Source organism: Oenanthe melanoleuca, chromosome 5 (assembly GCF_029582105.1).
Source record: "Oenanthe melanoleuca isolate GR-GAL-2019-014 chromosome 5, OMel1.0, whole genome shotgun sequence".
Taxonomy (NCBI): domain Eukaryota; kingdom Metazoa; phylum Chordata; class Aves; order Passeriformes; family Muscicapidae; genus Oenanthe; species Oenanthe melanoleuca.
In genome coordinates, this window is record NC_079339.1 from 2619223 (window position 1) to 2641004 (window position 21782).

At 40.1% G+C, this 21782-nt stretch overlaps 1 protein-coding gene across 1 annotated transcript in view; it reads right to left on the reverse strand.

The window, feature by feature from the left end:
* Positions 1 to 9981: 9981 nt before the first annotated feature.
* ELP4 (elongator acetyltransferase complex subunit 4) overlaps positions 9982 to 21782 on the reverse strand; it is a 127410-nt gene continuing 115609 nt past the window's right edge. The window contains exon 10 of the mRNA XM_056493594.1: positions 9982 to 10636. Coding sequence (XP_056349569.1) covers positions 10505 to 10636 — 132 coding nt within the window. The 3' untranslated portion in view covers positions 9982 to 10504. The remainder of the gene's footprint in view (positions 10637 to 21782) is intronic.

Genomic DNA, 21782 nt, shown 5'->3' on the forward strand with positions numbered 1-21782 from the left:
AAAAACCATGCCAAAGCCTTTGTATTTCCTTTATTATACTATTTTCTTTTTAACCTTATAGTGTGGTGTTGCAAATTTTGTTACTGTGCTAGGTTAATCTCATTCAGTTTTATTTCGATTTTGTTTTCAGTTTTCAGGAAGGAGGGGCTCTTAAGGAGCACTTCTATAGATTTTCAGCCTGTAATTTGGGCTAACAAAAAGGAGATAGCTCCAGGTATCTCATTGCAGCAGAGCAGGAGAAGGTTGTTTATTTAGCTGGGGATGCTCTAAACGAGCTCCAGAATTTCCAGAGGGCAGTTTGCACCGTGCCAGGCAGGGGTGGAGGCACAGAGCACCCCCGTGTCTGTCTGTCTGTCTGTCCCCATTGTACCTAAAGTACACCCAGATATACACCCCCGGCTTCTAAAAATTGTTTTTGTTAGGATGCTTAAAAGGGAGAAAAACCCCAACCCAGCTGTGTTTTTAACAGGCTCTTTGGGAGAGTGAATGCCATCCCTTTATATTGCCACACAGCACAATCTTAGTGTAATTTTCCATTGAACTTGTAACCTGGTTAATACCTCAATGCGCTTTGTGTGAGGGTTGTTAGTGTGGGCGTGGGTGGAGAGCTGCATGTCAAGGAATAATGAGAGAAGACAAATCAACAGGCAACAACAATGCGAGCTGGGACTGGCTAGTGAAAGCTAAAGGCCTTTAGTCACTGGCAGGGAAATCTAAACATTCCCATATCTATGAAGCTGGCTCATTGTGCTGCAGTTGTTACTCTCGATGCTGCGCTGAAAAAGGGATCTCATGATTAAAAAGCCAGTGTGCAGGGAGTTTTGAGTCAAAGCAAAGGCATCACAAGCAGCCTTTGTAAAGCCAAGATGCCATCCAGGCTGGTTATGTTTTTCTTTTGGCATATTTGTCACTTCACTGGAGGCTTGGGGCAGCGGGGCTGTGCTGCTGAGGTGGTTGCAGTGCTGCAGATGAGATTAAATGCACGTAAACCCCAAATCCTTTGGGGAAAAAGAGCAGCTTTGCTCGAAGCATGAGATAATAGTTGTTAAAATGAAGAGCCTAAAGCAAGCAGGAATGAGCTTTGATTTCCATACTGGTCAGTTTTAAGTATATTTGTTATTCCCAACATAATGTAGTTTTGATTACCCTGGAAGCCATCCATTCACAAATGTCAAAGAAGCATCAGGTTTTAATTTTTTTTAGTATATATTTTTATCAGACCTTCGGGTTTGGTATTTATAAGAAAGGGACATATTGCATTAAACACCACAATAGGCAGGTTCCTCCTCACACAGCAAACTTGATTCCAGGGACAATTAATTACAGGCACAAACCCAGCACTTCTACAGCTAATTACCGTGTTTATACCTGCTAATGGAGCTTGTTATGGAAATACCAACTTCTGCTCAACCACGAACGGAAAAGATCTTCCCATCCCTTCCTCCCCCGACAACTTTGTGTGCGCTGGCTGCTGTTCCTGCAGGTGCCGGTGGCTGCAGAGGCAGCTCCCCGCAGCTCTTCCCGGCTTTTCCCGGCTTTTCCCGACCTCGGGATCATCCCGGTGACAGCCCGAGGAGAGCAGAGGGGACGTTTCTGGCTCGCTGGCTCCTCATCGTGCCCTGTGGAAGGGGAGGAATCTCTGTGCTGGCCGCACATCGGGAACAACCGGGGCACCCGGCGCTGCTGCCCCGGAGCCGCTGCGGGAGCATCCAGGGGGATGTCCCGGGATAACTGGGATGGGAACCCCCGGTGCACAGCCCGGGACAGCCCCCAGCCCGGCCAGGGGGATACACAGGGTTAACTGGGATGGGAACCCCAGGTGTTGGATCCTGGCACCGCCCTGAAGCCTGGGAGCGCTGCTGGGAGAGGGCAGGGGGATGCACACACAGGAGTGTGGCTGCCTGGGATGTTGTGTGACTGCCTGGGATGCTGTGTGACTGCCTGGGATGCTGTGTGACTGCCTGGGATGCTGTGTGACTACCTGGGATGCTGTGTGACTGCCTGGGATGCTGTGTGACTGCCTGGGATGCTGTGTGACTGCCTGGGCATGCTGTGTGACTACCTGGGCATGCTGTGTGACTACCTGGGATGCTGTGTGACTGCCTGGGATGCTGTGTGACTGCCTGGGATGCTGTGTGACTGCCTGGGCATGCTGTGTGACTACCTGGGCATGCTGTGTGACTGCCTGGGATGCTGTGTGACTGCCTGGGATGCTGTGTGACTGCCTGGGCATGCTGTGTGACTACCTGGGGATGCTGTGTGACTACCTAGGGATGTTGTGTGACTGCCTGGGGATGCTGTGTGGCTCCCTAGGGATGTGTGACTGCCTGGGGATGCTGTGTGGCTACCTTGGATGCTGTGTGGCTACTTAGGGATGCTATATGACTGCCTTGGGATGCTGTGTGACCACAACCAGCAGCAGGACTGGTTGACAAAAATCTTCTCCAAACAGCCTCTAATACCCATTTTCACCCCCCACCACCTTTTTTTTTTTAAAATTTTTTTTCCAGGTCTATATTACTTGAGAAGACTGAAATCTGCTGTGATGCATTTGCTCAGTGTAACACAGCAATTTCCAAGGGTCTCCTCTTTTCACCACTGAAATTAGTGGGAGTTTTGCTATTGATTTCAATAGGAATGAGACATTTCTGTGCATTTGGTTAAAATGTATTTCATAATAACACCTTATACTTTATTTATAAGCCCCTCCTAAGGCATTTCACAAATTATAGTCACACAAGAATTGATGTGTGAGTGCTGTCTTAATAACACTGTATTTTGTGTTTCAAATATTGTGTTCCAGATACAATATTTACATTCACAAGTGAAAAGGCTGCTAACCTAACAGTTATTGTTCAGAGCAGACAGATGATGAGCCATACGTGCTGATGGTGAAGCAGACACACACGGGTGACACACGAGTTGGAGCTGCCTTTAATTGCTTTTAAAAGGTAAGCACAGGCCAGCTGCAGGAGGCAGGGAGAGCTGCTTTATCACCCAGGATGGAGCACTGAAAGGGGGTTTCACCTCTTCTTTTTAGCTAGGCTTTTTAGTTTTAAAGGGAGCAAAAAATGCCCCCGTGGGCTGGTTCACTTTAGGCAGCCTGACATGGGATTTATCTGTGGGGGCAAGATTGCAGCAGCAGACTGAAAACACATTGCCTCCCCCAGTCACTTTCAATGGCCAAAGGTGTCTGGCTTTTTATTTATTTATTTATTTATTTTGTAATTGATTTTTCTAGTATTAATGATTAAAATATATTATCTTGCTTTCTCTGGGTAACGTGCAGTTTTGAGTTGTGTTAAGGATTTAATTCATTCTGCTTCTCCATGGTAAAAACAGCACTACAAAAACCTGAAAATGTGTGGTTCTTCTAATTTTTTTTTTTTTTTTTTTCCCCAGTTCATTTCCATCTGCTTTTGTGCTCAGTTTCAGCAGTTGAGCTTTGTGCCACATGCAGCTGACAAGGCTCCTCCACTCTGGGAATGGTGTAGGATCTTCTTTGAAAATAATTCTTCCTTGCAGCCCTGTTTCTAATCAGTGTGCCTGGCACCTACAGACACCTGAAATACCTTCCCCAGTTAGAACCAGCAGTGTGAATTGTGGGTGTGAGAGGAGTCTGTGCTGGTCTCATTCAGAAAAGTGCAGGAGCCCCAGTGGCAGAGCCACGCTCCTCCTCTTTGGGTGGAAAGCAAAGCATGGAACACAGCTCCTTGGGGATTAATGCTGCAGAATGGTGCTAGGGAATCCCTCACACACATTACCATTCAGTATTTCTTTGAGAAAACAGCAGAGGCTGGAGGAACCTGCATGAGAACAGTAAAGATAGCACAGTTTGGATTGCAGCCAGGTTGGCAGGTTCTTGCTTTAGAGCACAGCTTAAATGAATTCCTCCCCCAGCATTCTCCTAGATGTGAGGAAAGAAAACCCCAGTGTGTCAGCAGACAGGGTGGCTTACCCTAGGTAGTTCACTACCCTGAGATAGTTTGTAAATGTGATCATGTGGAAGGTGAAGGTGTTTTCATGGGGTCTGCAGAAATGAAACCTCAAAGCAGTGAACCATCTGATCAGTGTGTTAACAGGTACTGCTGATGTGCTGCAGATTTCCATGAAACCTACATCTCCCAGAACTCCTGTGTTTCTTTGGAAGGTGGTGGTCTCCCTGGTGAGAGGGTCATGATTTTGAAAATGTGTGTCTGATGCTGCTGGGCTGTGTGCTTGCTTTGCCCCCACAAAGGACCATGATACTGTCCTTGCTGGGCTGGTAGAGGTCCCTGGTGCTGGAGGCTGAATTTTGGGTGGGTCAGATGGTGAGCAGAGGGTTTGTGAGTGACCCAGGAGGATCCTTGTTACCTTCAGGAGCTGTAAGTCACCAGGAATCCTTCAGCAGAGCTGCAATTGCCTCCAGGCACCTGCCAGACCTCACGTACTCTCTGGCAGCTAAAACTGGTGAGGGTTGCAAATTGCAGCTCTTCCTCTCCTGGGACATACAAGCTTTTCCAGCTGCACCACAGAAGTTTGTAGATTCACAGATAACCTTCTTCAGGTCAGGCCTACACCAATGGGTTTTGAGAAGTTTATGAACAGTTATTCCACAGAAATTACCTACAGGGCAACAGAAGGGCTCTGATTCACGTGGAACTGCAATGCAGCAGATAAACATGTTCATCTTGCTACAATAAATATGGTAATTTATAATGAGTGAAGAAAACCTGTATTTCTCTCTCTAGCTGTTTATGCTTTAGATTTTACTTGGCAAAGTTGGATTCATACTCTGTATTCTGCAGCTTTGTGTTTCAAATACTGCAGGGGAGGATTTATTTATTTTTAAAACTCCCCCTGTCAGACTGGATTAAGTAAAAAGCCCACAATATAAATTTTATAATTTTTTTTTTTTTGGCTTTTAAAGAACCAAGTTGTCCACTTTGATTTCTCTGGATTTAAGTCAACACTGCTACTTTGCAAAGCACACATTCAAGCCCTTAAATTCTTACATAAACTAAGTTTTTGTTGGTTCTGATGATTTTCTGAGTTACCATTTAATTGCTCTGTGTGAACTGCTGTTGGTTTATGCCTGTTTGGGATAGGGTTTATTTAAAACTTCATTGAGATTTCTACAGAATATTTCTGCAAAATAACTCACCTGAAGTAACTGTGGCTCCATCCACTCTGCCTGTGCTTCTATCCTCTTTCCCTCTGTTTTGTTGGGACAAATTCTATTTGCTTGTCTGAAGCTAGAGAATCAATAATGATGTTTGAAGCTGCTCAGCCATGAACCAAGGTGAGGTGTATGAATATGAACCCCCTGGTTTTGAGGTGGCTCCTGGGAAGACTCCCACAAAGATGGATTTATTACTCCACTGTCTCCACGAGTCTGCTGTCAAAACCCTTCTTGTGCTGTCAAAATCCTTCTCACTCAAGTAATTTTCCAAAATTGCTGAACTATCCTGGACATAGGCTGGGAAGAACCGTAAATGGAAATTTCATCATGCTGGAGAATTCTTGCAAATGCTTTCCTCTCTCTGTCACTCCCACTCTGGTCTGGGCTGAGTTGTTTTATTTATTAGTGCTGAGCCTGTTCTGGGTTCCTGGGCACAGGAGAGAGGAGGAGCTCCTGGAGCAGATCCATGGGCAGTAACAGAGATGATAAAGGGGCTGGAGCAGCTGCCATGAGGATGGGCTGGGGGAGCTGGGGCTGCTCAGCCCCAGAGGAGAGACTGGCAGGGACCCTGCCCATGTCTGTCAGGGTTTGAAGGGAGTTTTCCACGGTGCCAAGCAGCAGCACATGAGAGAATGGGCAGAAACTGATGCACAGGGAACTCTACCTGAACTCAGGGAAGAATTTCCCTCCTACGTGGGTGATGAAGCACTGGAGAGGCTGTGGAGCCTCCCTGAGATATTCCCTGTGACAAACTCACCTTTTCCAAGTGCCATGCTGGGGGCAGGAGTTTCCCTGCACAGATGGAAAGCTGAGATTCCTTTGTGTGTGACAAGTTCATCTGCTGGATCTACAGAGATGTGGCCAGGAAGGAAAGGGAGGCACTAAAACCTCTCTGGCCAGGAGTGAAGTGCTGCAGCTGCAGCTTCCAGCTGTGGAGACAGTGGAGCTAGAACTGCTGAAACCCCTGCTAGAACCATCCCACTGATTTAAAGCCAAATTTGTTCTGTAGTCAAGCAAGTTCCAGGCCAAGAATGATGCCCTGCCCAAAAATCCTGGCCTATGAGCAGAAGCTCAGACTTATTTTGCATTAAATAAATGCATTCTGAGAACTGCTGAAAATTTTCACACCAGCAATATATTTTAAACAGGTTTACAGCTTTCTCCAGACAATAAACTATCTCAAAATATAGGCACTGAAAACTGCTTGATTTCATATCTAGATCTTCATCCTTTCTGTTCTTCCCTAAGCGAAATTCCAGCAAGAGCTTTCTTTAGTGCATCTGCTTCAATTTGACTTCAAAAGAAGTATCTGAAAGTGCACCAAAATTCACCCATTTCTAGACTTTTAAGAGAATACCTCTGACTAAGGGCTGAGAACATTCTGAGGGTATGAACACTCAGAAAATATTCTTGCTATATTTTGGGTTTTACATTTATCTTCAGTTCCAGAAGACATCAAAATACATTTTTGGAATATATATAGGAATATGCAGGTAAAGATTCTCTAGATCTGCTAAATTGTAAAAGATCCTCTGGACCTTACCCTACCAGGTTGCTCCTGGTCTAAACCATCACTGACTTCTCTGGAAGATTTTTCAGATTAAGTTCTGCAGGTCCAGAAAATCCTCATGCAATAAAATGCTGAAAACACAAAAGGTGTCTTTGTTTTAAAATGAACAGAGGTCTGTAAATTAGTTTGATGTGCCTGATAACTTAAAAAATCCACAATCTTTTAAAAGCATGAAAGCATCTTTCCTATTTCTGTTGTGCTCTGTAGTTATGATGTTTCTCCAGCACAGGCAAAAGAAGAAGAACACTTTAAATTCCTAATATATGATCCTGGAGAAATACTTGTTTAATACATGTGAGTGTGTGTGTTTGAGTTTAGTTCTTGCAGTACAGCCACATTTTTAATGGGATGTGTTGTGGTTTCAGAGAAACTTGATTAGCAGCTCACCTTCCAATACTGGCATGGTAAAAGATTATTTTAAGCTAGGTTTTTTTCACTTTCACAAAAGCTGTGTTTGGAACAGCATCACTACTTACTATTAAATTTAAATATTAAACCAGTTGTGTACTACCACAGATATCAAATCTGGAGTGGCTGAATGCCCATTTCCAGATGCTTGGAGCTACTGTTACAGAAAATTGAATTCAGCTGCACCCTGGAAATTGCTTTTGAAATGTATTTACAAACAGAGAAAAAGACTTATCTACGATAATATTCTTCTCATGTTCCAAATACTTATATTTTGAAAACCTCAACACAACAGAAATTATCTAAAGAATTCTTATTTGACATATTAAAGGCACAACGTTTTAAATTTCATTACTGCTTTCTTGACTGGGTGTCACAATTTCTGTAAAGATCAGGTTCTTGTGCTGAATTGGGAATGTCTTCACTGGGATGAATCTATTGTTTCCCTGCTGAGTTTGGTGGTTTCAGTTTGTAGCCTGCTAAAAGGTAGGAAGTTCTGCTTGGGAAAAAAAAAAAAAAAAAGGCAATAAACAAAACCCTCTCATTCTGCAATCTCAGAGCAGGAGTGAGGATGGCACAGAGTTTCCATCCAAGCCAGCAAGGGGCTTCTGGAGATGCCAAAAGGAGCTGGTAGCACACTGCCTGTCAAGAGAGGCTGTGCCCATTCTTAGATTACCTCAGCTGCTCCCCTTAGTTAAATATTTGCCTTGAAGTCAAGGGAAGACAGAACTGAAAAAGGAGATTTTGTACACAGGAGCTTGACAGGCACAGGGTGGTTGTGGGGAAAAGGCACAGAAAATCACAAGGTAAACATTTCTCTGGATTCCCTCAAGCCTGCTGTGGGTGCAAGGACTGAAATCTATATTTTATCCACACTTTATCTACCCTCTCTCTCCCTGCTATCAGCACATCCAAAGCTCTGTCTCACCCATCAGCCAAATCACTGTCACATGCAGCTGTAACTGATATTGGAAGAAAAGAAGAGAAATTTTGCTCCATCTTCACCTTAGATAAACACCACTGTTCCATCTGCATTCTCCAACACTTGCTTCACAAAGCACATTTAGTGACTTGGAAAAAAAACAACCCCAAACTAATGCAGATTTGTAGGAGGAGTTCCTTTTATTACTCAAAATGTTTGTCAGCTTTGATATTAGCCTGCTGAAGTTTTGTGAAGGGAATGCACAGGGCACTCATATAGACAGATGCACGCTGCTCACTCACAATTTCCAGGTAAAATCTCCACCAGAAATGGGACTGTGACTTCCATGATATTTCCTCCTCTGTATGTTAAGTCAATGACCTATTTAAATGTATATTGCACAAAGAAATGCTGTGTTTTGTGTTATTTACATGAAAAAGACATGCTGTGTAAAATTTCACCTTTGTTAAAAATCACTTTATCCTAAGTATTTAAATTATTTCACGCTCTCAAAAGGCACAATTATGTATCTGATGAGAACTTCCATTCAGTGTTACACATAATACAAAAAGAGAAAAAAATGTTTGAGACATCAATGATAATATTTTAAATATGTTGGCATAGGAAAGTAGATGTCTTTTTTCTTCACTAAACTGACAGTTCAGTTCTGAAACTTTATTTTGAAAAGATTTTAAAAGGATTTGTGTCTTTAGAAATAAAAAATATAACAGGCATATCTAAAAAATATAGAAGAGAAAACCTGATTGTTACTACTAATGAAATAGCTGATGACAAAATAGTAGTCTTTTTGATTTTGTTCACAAAAAATAAACTGGTAGTGACAGGATATGATGGATAGATTTGACATCCTGGCAAATCACTGTCATTGATTCAATTATTCTAATTCAGAATAAAAGCTGTATACAGTATGTGTTTATGCTACAGTGGAGTTTTTTAAGTGATTGACATTCATCATATTAGTTAGACAGTTTTAAAAGCTATGTCTTTGTTTTACACAGCGTTGTCAAGAAAAAAAAAATAAAGTAGAACCTGGATTGCAGGGAAAAAAAAAAAAAAGCAAACCACTTCCCCAAGTCTTCGTTCCAAACCCATCAAAATATGTTACCATTATTGCATCCTATTAACACGTTCTTTGAAGACTCAATTTCACTCCAGCCATGTAATACACTATTATAAAGACTAAATTTTGAAACTGTAATGCAATCTTACAGCTGGGTGGCTTGGAAGTTCTGCAGAGAAGAAGATATTACCTTTCAAAATGGAAGTCAGCCTCAGAAGAAAGAATGCAAACCACTTTAATTCCCAGGTCAGCTTTGCTTCACATTTCCTTTGTTTGATGAGAGAGACACAGGGGTACACACAGAACAGTTCTAAGTTCACAAATTGGATATCTGAGGGTACAAAAGCCTGAATTACTTGTGTATTCTGCCCTGCTTTAGACCAGCTTGCTGTGAGATCCTTCCCCCAGCTCAAATGCACTCTTCTGGTTTCCCAGCATTAATGTAGCTGTCGGTTTGAATTTCAATCTTGAATTATGCCTGTTGACATAATTTCATAGTGCTGACTTCAATTGTTTAGGATTACTGTTTTGAACTGCATAAGGAAATCAATTCTTTCCTCTCTGGTTAGGAAATTTCATTCAAGTGCATTTTAATGCATGTAGTAAGCCATAAGGCAAAGTAATTATCTATAATATATTCTGATTTATCCCCACCCCACCCTCAATTACTGGCATATTAGAATAGAAACTAACTTATATATTATAAATTTATTTTTAGATATTTAATAAAATAGAGATTTCCTGAGATTTAAGAATGGTATTTCACTTATATAAATGAATATTTTTAAAAGTGTGTAGCTTGCTGTTTGAATAACACACGACAACAAATTGCTTAGTTCCATTCCTTTATTTCAACAAACCCATTATTCATACAAAATATTATATGCAAGTATATAAAAATTATTTTTGGGAAAAAATTATTTTGGGAAAAAATTATTTTGGGAAAAAATTATTTTGGGGAAAAATATTTTGGGAAAAATTATTTTGGGAAAAAATTATTTTGGGAAAAAAAATTATTTTGGGAAAAATATTCCTTTATTTTTAATGTAAAAAAAAAAAATAGAAATAGAAGGGTGATTGCAATTCTTGTATTTTAAGGAAAGGAACAAGATACTACCTGTTTCCAATGGAGCAGAACAATGGCAGGACCCAACAGAACAGAAGCTTTGAGGAAAAGCAAAATCCAAACAAAAGAAAAAGAAGGGGAAAAAAAAAAAAAAAAAAAAAAAAGGAAGGCATCATATGACAACACGCATTTTTAAAGACTGCTGGGTGAAACCATTAAGAAAAATATTTCTAGAAGTCATTAGCACTCCTAATGAAGTGTCAGATGGATGTGATGGAGCTGCTAAGGAGGAGGCTCTAGAAGTCCAGGTGCTGGTTGCCCGTGGCCACGGCGCCGCATCCTGAGCTCAGCAGTTTGGCGGATCCTGCCAGATCCTGTTTGCTCGCGCGGCTCACCGTGTCTGACAAGTCTGGAGGCAAGTGCAGCCGCTGTGGCAGGAGATTTTCAGCAGGCAGAGAGAGGGAAGAAAGAGAGAGAGAGAGGGGGAAAAAAAAAAAAAGCAGTAGAATTCATTTTGTGCAGCAAAACTGCATCCCTGAGTGATCCGTGTTTACTCACACAAATAAAACATCTCCCAGACACTCCTCTAGGCTGACCTGGTGTTTTCAATACATTGGATTCTATAAATTTGAATTGATTCTTTTCCTCATGAACATTTTCTAAACAAAATATCCATTTGCTCAAGGTATTTCATTACATCTAAGGGTATTTTCCCTTATTTTCCCTTTTTTCGTCTTCATGCCAAATTATTTGATTTCTATAGCACTGCAGTGTAAGTATAGTTTTATTTTAAATATGCACACGTGGTGGAAAGAGTCTGAAAATAAATGATATGATGGTCAAAATATGAAAAGGGCTCACCCTGGTTGCACACTATTCTGCTACATGTTTCCTCTCCATATTCTATTGATAGTGGCTAATAAAACCAAGCAGTGACAGTAGCTGAATTTGTATAAGGCAATCATATATGTTAATCAAAGCCTGCCCTCCCCAGTGAGTTGTAGGAACATTAAATCCAGTTTATGGAGAAACAGAGACAGAGGTTACATGGCTGCCCACAAGCACATGGCCCTTGCACAATAAACCTTATTTTTCAACTATGACAAAAATATTTCCACCCTCCCTCTGAGGATCCTTTACATTGGAGATATATAAAAGACATGACATTACCATTCAGCTTTTGCAAAGTAAGGTGAAAATTAATGTAAAACTGAGGCTTTACTTCCTTAATTACTGGATTGCTTTTGGACACAGTGAGGCACTGGAAGCTGGCTGAGCATCCTCTGCACAGTGCAATAATTTATGAAACTGGTATCATGGAAGAAGCATATTTCTTGAAAGATTTAGCAGGCAAAGGCTAAACTGGGTGGTTCTTTTAAAATGCACATGCTTCTGAAGGGAACAGGAGAGCAGCAGTGGCTGCAAAACTGAATTAGGAGGCTGGGTGGACTATCCTCATTCTCAGCTATTGCTACATTTTTGCTTTTATCACATGTAAACATATCTTCCTTTTCTCCAATACTTTTGGAACTTCTGTATCATTAGAACTCAATTTAAAAGCATAGGAAATCTCTGAATTTGCAATGAGCTGACTGTTGAATTCCTTGCTGGTTCTGAGATTTGGTGTAACCTGAGAGATGTTCCCAAAAACTTCCTACCACTGGTCACTCCTGGCTGTGGGCAGCACTGGGAGAAGAACTCTGTTGTTATTTTCTCCAAGGGAAAGAAAGGCATAAAGTATGTTCACATATGACCACATAAATCAGAAAACAACCAAAAAAATTATGTCAATGCCGTGCTCCGTTTGTTAATATTTATTCTAAACAGAAAATAAAAAAATGTCTAAAAATTTGCCAAGAATTAGATAAGAAAAGCAAAAAATTAAAGAACCTCAGATTGGATGTTGGCAGTGAGTTAGGTTTTACAGATGTATTTGTTATGATACAGAATTTCATTATACAGGCATAAATCTCCTTCCTCATCTTCTTCAGAGAAGAGGATGCACAGTGCTCATTTAGTGACTGGCTACTCCTTTAGTGACTGGCTATTCAGTATTTTATTTTCCTGTCACTGTTTACTCTGAACTTTTCTGACATATTTATTGTACACTATTCAAACCTTGTTCTGAAGGCAGAATGGCTTTTCAATAGCACATGTCAGTATATAGCACTTGAATGCTTTACAAATGCCAACTGTGTTATTTTCCTAATACTCTTGTGAGAGAAGGCAGCAAAGTTACCTCCATTTTAGACACAGGGAATTGAGGCACACAAATAAAACACACAGCAAAAGGTATTTACTAAATTCAGAAACAGAATCTGAGGCACTTAGGACTTGCTTTTCCAGAATGTTTAGCACTTTACAGAATTTCACATGTTAAAATGCCAACTTCATTTCCAGCTGAGTGCTTAGTATTTTTTTAAGAAGCCCCAAGTCAGGCACTCAGAAAGAGACACAAAATAAGAGTATTGAAACAAAAATGCTGTGTTGAAGCAACATGATCACACAGAAGTTTATATTGTCCAGTCATTAAATCTGAATCACTGGACACACACAGGTTCCCTGTGAACAAAGCCTGCACAGGTTTTTAAAAATATCATTCCTTACATTTTTCTTAGTGGAGAAATTTTCTATGTGTCCATATACTGGGCTGAAAATACTAATCTTAATAAATATTTTAACACAGTTTTAAAATATTCTAAATCTTCAGGCACAAACAAAGAGGAAATTCACTGCATGTCATTATACAGACATCTACAGGTTAAGCAACTGGCCTTTATTTTTGGCACCAAGAGTGACATTGTGGTCACTGGGACTAAGGCAGCAAGTGATGGCATGAACAGGCTGTGATCCTCCTGGAACACCAGCACCACAGAGCAGACATTTTCACAGACATCTGCTGACCACAGAGGTTTTTAAATCAAATTTGAAGTCCCAGTTAAGCATAAAATGTTTTCTGTGGACAGACTTGTCTGCTGGTTCTGAGGCTCTGACCTCCATCCCTTTCAAGCTCTCTTTCTCTGATCTCTGGTAAGAACCAGGATGATTTTGCTCACATTGGCAATCCAAATCCTTGTCCAGGCCTTCCATCCCACAACTTTTAATGGCAAAGATGTCTTTTCTCTGGTTATCTGCAGTGCCCAGCCTCAGCTTTCTGCATCCCAGCTCTTCATCCTTGCTCCTGACAATTTCTCCTGCCTCTGTTCCCACCTCCTGCTCAAAGCCTAGGCTCAAATTCAGCATCTTCCTTGTGTCTTGTGCTCCTCATCCCTGGTTTGCTCAAACTGTGGGCACAGGCAGTGGCTCCCCTGGTCCTAAAAAGCAGATTAATGCCTGGAGAAGAGTCCAGCTGAATGCACAGCAAAAACCCATCCCTGGCATAAATGCTAGACATAAAAATTATTTAAAATAATTTAACATTGTCACTAAAATATTCCAAAACCACAAAACTTTCTGTAGCCAAGAGCAAGCTGGCAGGGCAACAGTATTTTAAGGCAAGATGGTCATAATGTGATAAAAGTAAACATGCAAGTGAAAATAGGATCCTATAATCACCCTCCTTGGGATAACTTCTTAAAAATCTATCAAAGGAAGGTAAAGTTTATCAGTAAAAAACTGGGGAATGCTGGAGCAAACTTCCTTTGTGCAAAGTTAATTGTGTATCTGCATTATTACAGTGAGTTTAATTACACAATCACACAATGTTTTCACCCAATGGAGGATGTCAGGGAGGTTTAAACTCAGGATCTTCAGAATCAGACTTAATTTTCACTCACTGGCTGAAGCAACAGCTGGCTCTGGAAGGAGGATATAATGGACAGGGCATGGCTGGGGAAGGTGCTGTGTTTTGGGCAGCAGGAAGGCTTTGCAGGGTAGGAACAATTACACTGAACCCAGCTAAGCACACAGCTTTAGGGCATGCATTACGAAAGGAAAACAGTTTAGACAAAACTTATTACATACTTTGTGTCTGCTCCTCCCTCTGCCTGAAGAAAACTTCTAATTACTTTATTTGTTCTCAAGGGAAAAAAAAAAAAAAAAAAAAAAAAAAAAGGCAGAGGTGGAAGATGAGATTATGTAAAAGGACAGCTCAGAAGGGATACAGAGCCATCAGTGAGTCCAGTCCCAGCACAGAGCACCAAATATTCTCTGATGGTTTTCTGGGATGTAAAGATCCACATCATGGCTATTCCAGGAACTGCTACATTTGGTTGGGGTCAATTTATTTTAAAATCCTACTCTACAAAAATACTAGCAAGTGCTTTTGCCAGTGTTTCTTACTATATCAAGGGGATTGTTTCAGAGAGGGCTACAAAAATCACATATTCTGTAAAATGCTTTAAGCAATAAAGAATACAACAACATTTTTAGCAACGATGTGATAAGCAGATATATGTATATTGGCACAAATCTAAACCCAAAGTAATTCTGTATATGACTCCAAAATCATTATTATATTTTCATACCTATTTTAAGTGCAATACTGTAGCAAAAAATCCATAATAACATGAGTGCTGCAAAATCACTGAACATCATTAAAAATGAGATGATAGTTTGCTCTTAATTTGATTAATAATGAAGTAATTTCACTGAAGTCAACCTTGTGACTCTGTTAACAGTTACATGAAGCTTCAACAACTGGGCCCAACCTTCCCAAAAATCTCTACATTTTATTATTTGGATCTCTGACCCAAAAAAAAAAAAAAAAAAAAAAAAAATTTAAAAAAAGAGCTTATTAGTCTACTGTGGTTGCAGCCCTGCCTTGGGGCAGGGAGATGGGTTAATGACCTCTCTAGATCCCTTCTACTTCCATTTGCTACAACTCCATGAAGACTGAAGTCACCAAAGCCGAAGGGATTTGGTTTAGGGGGAAGAGGGGGGTGGGGAGAAGAATTTTAGGAATGCTGGGAAAATGAAAGATGCAAACTCTTAGCTGGGGAGCTTTACATCCTACTTACTTCCCTTTGAAGCAGAACTCTCCCCATTCCATAAACCCAAGACAGAGTGGGAACAGACTGTCAGAAAGGCCCAGTCTACCACTTGAATGATGTTTCCCCCTTTATTTCTTTTTATTATCACCTAACTTTTAATTAACAGTAGTAATTTCTATCTTTGGGATTACTATAAACACAAAGATGTGCAGGTACAAAACTAGATTTCTTCTAGGGAGAAAAATTTTTCTCAAATATTTGACATGGAGGTTATTACAAGTTTTGGCTTCTTCTCTTGCCAAGCTCACCAGTTGAGGGGAACCAGGTATCTGTATTCTGATGAAATTAATTCTCTTTTACAGGATTTGCAGTCTACTGGAATAACATATCACTTAAATTGACATAACTTTTTAATTACTCACGTACCAAAATATCAAAATAGACAAAAATTTTATTACTGTCACACAGCAATAAAACTTCTGAGTTAATAGAAATTCACTTCTCAATGACTAAACAATAAGCATTTGGCCACTGAAGACATTATTAGCTCTCTCAGCAAGGAACAGAAAAGTCATTCCAACTGGCCTTGACCTGTGTCAGGCAGAAATCATCTGGTTGTTGTGAAATTTGGTTCACAAATAATGATGGTGTCTCACAAGGGACAATATTTATCTCGTGGAGAGAATGGAGCCAAACTATTCTCTCATAGCTGCATTTCAGTCTTACACAAACTCTTCTTCCACCATTCACTACGAACCTTTTATGTTCCTGTTCATGTTACAATTGGCTCAGTGCTTCAACAAATTCAGGTGATAAAACAGTTGGCAACTCTTTTTCTGTATAATGGACATGAACTCAGTTTCTCCTTGTTCTGCTATATTCATCAACACTACATCACCATTTTTAGATCACAGGAACAGACACATTTTCTAAACTGGTCATAAGGAACAAAAGACTTGACTTTTAAAAAGAGTGTGCTAAAATTTTCTACATTTCAGGTAACTGTGACTGGCTTTATAAGAAACCACAACTATATCAACTCATGTTAAAATGACTACATTTATCATATGCACATCCTATTTTTTTTTTAAAGTTGAAGCACAACCCAAACATCATGATGTTAACTATTGTTAACACCAGGTGTTGGGAGAAGGCTTCCAGTAAGAATAACTGAGAAATAAACTTCTACCTATACAAGTCTGTCTGCTAAAGGATAGATAATACTACTGTGAGTATTTGAACACAATTCTAAAACTCTTATTTTCTGCCATTAAAGTATATAAAACAAAACCAGGGCAATTCTCACTTTCACTTCATTTACAGAACAGTGATGTTTTATTGTGGGTTTCCAACAGAACAAACAGATTATTTAAACAGCATTTTTAAGGACACGTGGCAAAATTAAGAACCATTTAAACCTACTTCCTTTTATGATACATTTTGCAAAAATTCATTTTACCTCTCAGAACACTGTGCTTTTCAATGTGTCTGCTTTACAGCAGGGACATTATAATGTCCAGGAGAATTCAATTTGAATGCTGCTGATTTGTTTGGATGTGCCACATGGTACTGTTTCTGTTTTCTGACCAGAAATCTGGATTCCTGAGTCTGAATTTACAACTTAGTTTTATAACACTGGCTGTTGCTCAGAGATACTTGCTTGTACCAATTCAATTCTGTACATGCTTGTGTAAAATGCACCCCTGGGGTATTTTGGGGGGCTGAAGAAGTTCCATTCCAGACTGAGCAGAGATGGGTGGGTTTATGGATGTGCAGCTCCAGTTGTTATTTTCAGGGACAGGAAAGGAAAGTACAGACAATCGCCCAGACAAATTCATTCCAAAGAAAAATTCCAACATGTGGATTTGTTACATGTGAAGGGACTCAAGTGAAAGGTAAAAATACCAGGAAGATTTGCCTTCTCTGACACCTGAGAATTCCCAGTGTTTGGCACCATGAGATGCCCTTAATCACATTTCCAAGAAACAGACCATCTTTACATTCTAGCTGTAGTCTCTGGACAATAAAGAATAATCCCTGTCTTATAAAAAGGGCTGGATCCATCAGTAATGGTTACAGGCTGCCCAAGGACTGCAGGTGTTCAACCTGTCTGATCCAAAATTCAGAGAAACCCGTGGTAATCTTACAAGCAGAACTGCACTAAATACTTGCATAGCACAGTACAGTAACACTGATACAGCTCTTATCAGGCACAAATTGAAAGAAGAGTCTCTCTCTTGTACAGTTTATGGTCTGAACACACAAAATGGGTATAAAGGTGTCCTAGGCTACAATGTCAAGATGTGCCCAAAAGTCTGTATTCTGTCCCCATCTGTTAAACCAGGTGGGGCAGTGACCCTGATCTCTGTGGGAGATATCCTCTGCTAATGGGCCATCTTTAAACCAGCTGGGCAATCATCTTTATCTTCCCACAGCCCATCCTCCCTCCAGGAGATATCTCCTGTTAATGGCCAGTGAGTCCCAGGGCATGACTGATAAAATTCCATCATCCCACTGGGAGATGCTCCAGCCAGGGGAGGAGCCAAGCCTTTCCTACCCAGATAAAAACTGAGATTTTGGACACCAAAGCTGCCCTTTTCCACTGGATTCCAGAGGACAAGAGCTACCAGACCTTTCTACAGGATCACTGCTTCAACAAGAGCACTTCATCTGGACTGCTACAACCACCCCAACTAGCATGGTGTCAGGCTGTATTCTGACTGTCAGTGGTTTTTCTTTTGTACTATTGCATATATTTTTCCTTTTTTCCCTTTTAAATTGTACTTCTGACTTGTAGTCTCTCACTGGTTTTGATTTCGAAACCATTACAGAAGACAAAAGACAAAATACCAAAGCAGAAAGAAAAAAAGTCATGACATATAAATACCATTTTTTTTCCCCCTTCTAACTGAAAAAATAATGTTCAGAAAGGTGAGTGAAAGAGAACAGCCATAGGGAAAGAAATTAAACGAGGCCAGGAAGAGATGTATTAACCTATGCATGTTTCCAGTTGAGATTGGGATATATTGTTGTAAATTCAAGCAGTAGTTCATGAGTCTGATGTTGTCATCCATGTCCAAAGCAAGGACATTTCTCCTGTGGATCTGCTCTTTCTGCTGAATATCTCCTCCCTGAGCTTACGTAAGAGGAGCTGGGCCCCGTGATGCAAGTCTGAGTAACTCCAGGGCTCTCAGGACAGCCTGGATGCTGATGTTAATGTCACATTCTGTTCCCTGACGGATTCATTCAACCTAACTGCAGCTGTCTGCAAGTCAGCCACACAGTCTAACCTACATTATGTACTCAGGGTGGGATGAGTCCTCCTTGCAAGTGCTTGTCCATATCTGCTGCTTATTCAGGAAACCTGAGTGACTAGCTTAAACCAAATTCTTAACTTGGAGTCTAAAAGGTCAAGGGGAGGAATTCAGCCCTACAATTCTATGAAGCTTCTCACTGAATCAGTGCTTGCACTGTGTCTACTCCTTCTTTGAATGACACTGCAACATGCCATGGAGTACAGATTTCCTATCACACCACAGATGGTTCACTGGAAATGTTCCAGAGCTGCTGGTGATGCCCATGATGCTCTACAACAACTTGAGTTTCTCTGCTGGGAAGCTTGAGAAGTGTTCAAAGCACTTTGTTTGTGTGTGTACAAACAAAAGCTGTGTATGTGAGGAGGAGGGAGAGACAGCAATCAGAGCAGAAGCATCTGTTCCAGGATTACAGTGTTACTGCCACCCTCTAAAATTTCAGCTAAATTGAAAACCTAAACAAATATTTGAGTTTGCATCCAAAACTATCTGGTGAAGTTCACTGTAATTTATCAGGCTTCTGTCTCAGCTGCTGTCACATTTCAGAAAACTCATTAATACCCTCCTTTAAAACTCATTACTGAGGGTGTGCAACTACACCAAATAACTGATAAAATGTATTCTGCCTCTTGATAAAATCATCCAGATAGATTTCAACACTTCACAGAAAGGTTCTGCTCCAAGACAGGTAACTCACACTGCCATTACAAAAGCATTTCAATGATGGCTTGCCAACTCAAAAAGCAAATGTTAGCTGGGTGTGTGTGTGTGTGTGTGTGTTATTGTTTTATACCAGGAACAGCCCTGTGCTGTGTATTTACTTTTCAAAGTCAGCTGGAATTAAAAACTTTCCATTGCTAGGCAGCCCAGCAGGGCTGTGAAGCATTTCTGGGCATTCAGACCTGGAGCACACACACTGCCCACAGGGAAGATTCATTGCCCCTGTTCCAGAGCCCACCCATCCCTCCTCCACACACGAGGGATTCAGCAACAGGGAAGTGCCTCAACTTGGTGCAGGAACATATTACACGAGCAGAACACAACAATTATCACATTTGTAAAGCTTCAGGGATAGCAACAATTTAATGGCTTTTTGAAGCAGACTAATTTTCTGGAGCTTCTTATCCTTTTTTTATTTTATTTTGCTTTTCATGCATGGACAAGCTCTTCTTTGCTACAGGTATTATGTGTGGAGCAACACAAATTATTCAATCACTTTAAACAGTGCAAGAGAAGTGAAAAAGGGCTATGTAAGTGCAAGCTACTGCTACTGACCTCTGTTAAAAGCAAGTCTCATTTAGATAGATAAATGTATTGCTGGTTTACAAAACTCTGCACATTTACAAACCAGGGCAGCTAAACAGATGATCTATTTATTTTTCCAGACATAAAAAAATTTTCCAGTGGGAGACACTTCATGCTAAGGTAAAAAGCAGGCCAGAAGAAGAAAAAAAAAGGTATTTCTGCTATCATTATCTTCTCACCCTGAAACTGGCACTGAAGTATGTTCAGTTCCTGTGACTCCCAGGTAAGGATGCAGACATTACATAATTCATATTCTAATATCTCTTCAGCACTAATCCCATGTGAACCGGGCTACAGTTTAAATCTCTGGATAACAAAGCCTTTTGTAGTGTTACTTCCAAATAGTCTTTAGATTTCAGAAATTCCTGAAGTGTAATTTAATATCTGTAATATTGGCTCAACATGTTTTGAAAATTCATGATGGCATATGTTTATTCAGTGATTGGTATTAATAATCAAAAGGAGAGAAAAATTGCATTTGTGACCAAGTGGTTATTCTGCCCACCCTTTGGCAAACCCATGCTTTAAAGGAACTTTAAACACAAAATGAGAAGGGGAAAGGTTAAAAGACAGGTCACACTAATATCTTTTTAAACAACTCTGTTTCAGGCAGTAAGTCTCAGTGTAAATGAAAACAAATATATTAAATATGAATGACAGAAACTGGTATCACATTAAATGAAGACTTGGGTGACTAATTTTGATTAAAATAAACATTGCTATTTCTCAGAAAGTCAGGGGGAGGGTTGAACATTTGAGCAGATTCCTACATCAAAAATGTGTTTTGTAAAGAAACTATATGTCAAATTACAGCTATTTGCTTTCAGCATTCAGTTATTTAGTTTTGTACTTTTCATGTGTCAGTATTTTTTTCATTTCACTTCTTTATTCTGTACTACAAGTAAGTCTCTTTAGAGCAATAAGATCTTTAAAATCCCTTTAGTGTTTAGAAATGTCAACAATTCAGAAGATTATACTTGATGAATAGGCCAGATAGAAAAAAACCTGCCTCAAGTTTTTATCTCAAGTGAAGTAAGGTGCTTTGAAGAGCACTTGATTTGAGATTTAGAAGCCTGCCACTATTCAGCCAGATGCTCTTGAGAGCTGTTAAGTCTTGACCCATAGCATGAAAACAGGTTGCAGGGAGGGAAGAAACACCAGTAAGAAATACATTTTGTACTCTCTGTCTAATTATTTCTTCTAAATACCATTTAAACATTTCTTCCTAATACCATTTAAACATTTTTTTCCTATAAATAAGTAAAAACCTAAGAGACAAGGCAACCTTAGCAGACCATCTTATTTGAGTATTTTGAATGTAGCTGGAACTTGCCAGGGGGAACAGCTACAGCACTGGAAAAAGATGAGGCTCTAAAGGAAAAAAAAAAAAATCTAAATGGTTCTTTCCATTTGAATAGACTACACTGACATACTAAAGCTTCATATTTTTGACAAGAGACATAGAAAACAAAGAGGTTTTTCTTCAAAATAAGCAGTGGAAGCACACAGAGTGGTTTGGTTTGCTGTAACTATAGAAAAATATTTTTTCATCCTTTGCTATCACTTCCACAGTCTAAAACCAATCTCAATACCAGGCTACAATGAATTCATTCAACATCACAAAACAATCAGTTTAAGATATCTGCACAGCAATAATAATAATAATATCAGATGAAAAGTAATGCAAACTGTAAGATATTCCTTTCATAGGAATATCTGCTCTTAACAGATTATTGTGCTTGTGCACAGGCTCTCTCCCCCAGCAGTACAGCTTTGTAACTGGTTCCTTGAATAAGAACTCAGTTAATAACCTAACAGCAACTGACCACATTATTTGGGCAAATGTCTAATCAGTATCTCCTGCCCTACTTTCTGCATCTCTGAGTTTCATAGAGATATAAAAGAAAAGGCAAAACTAGGTCATTCCTGGGCTGAACAAAAGAATTTTTGTAGTAGTATAAATTACTGACCTTTCTAATAAGCCTGTCTTTCCCAGCAAACCAGGTCATCCAATCCAACTCAAC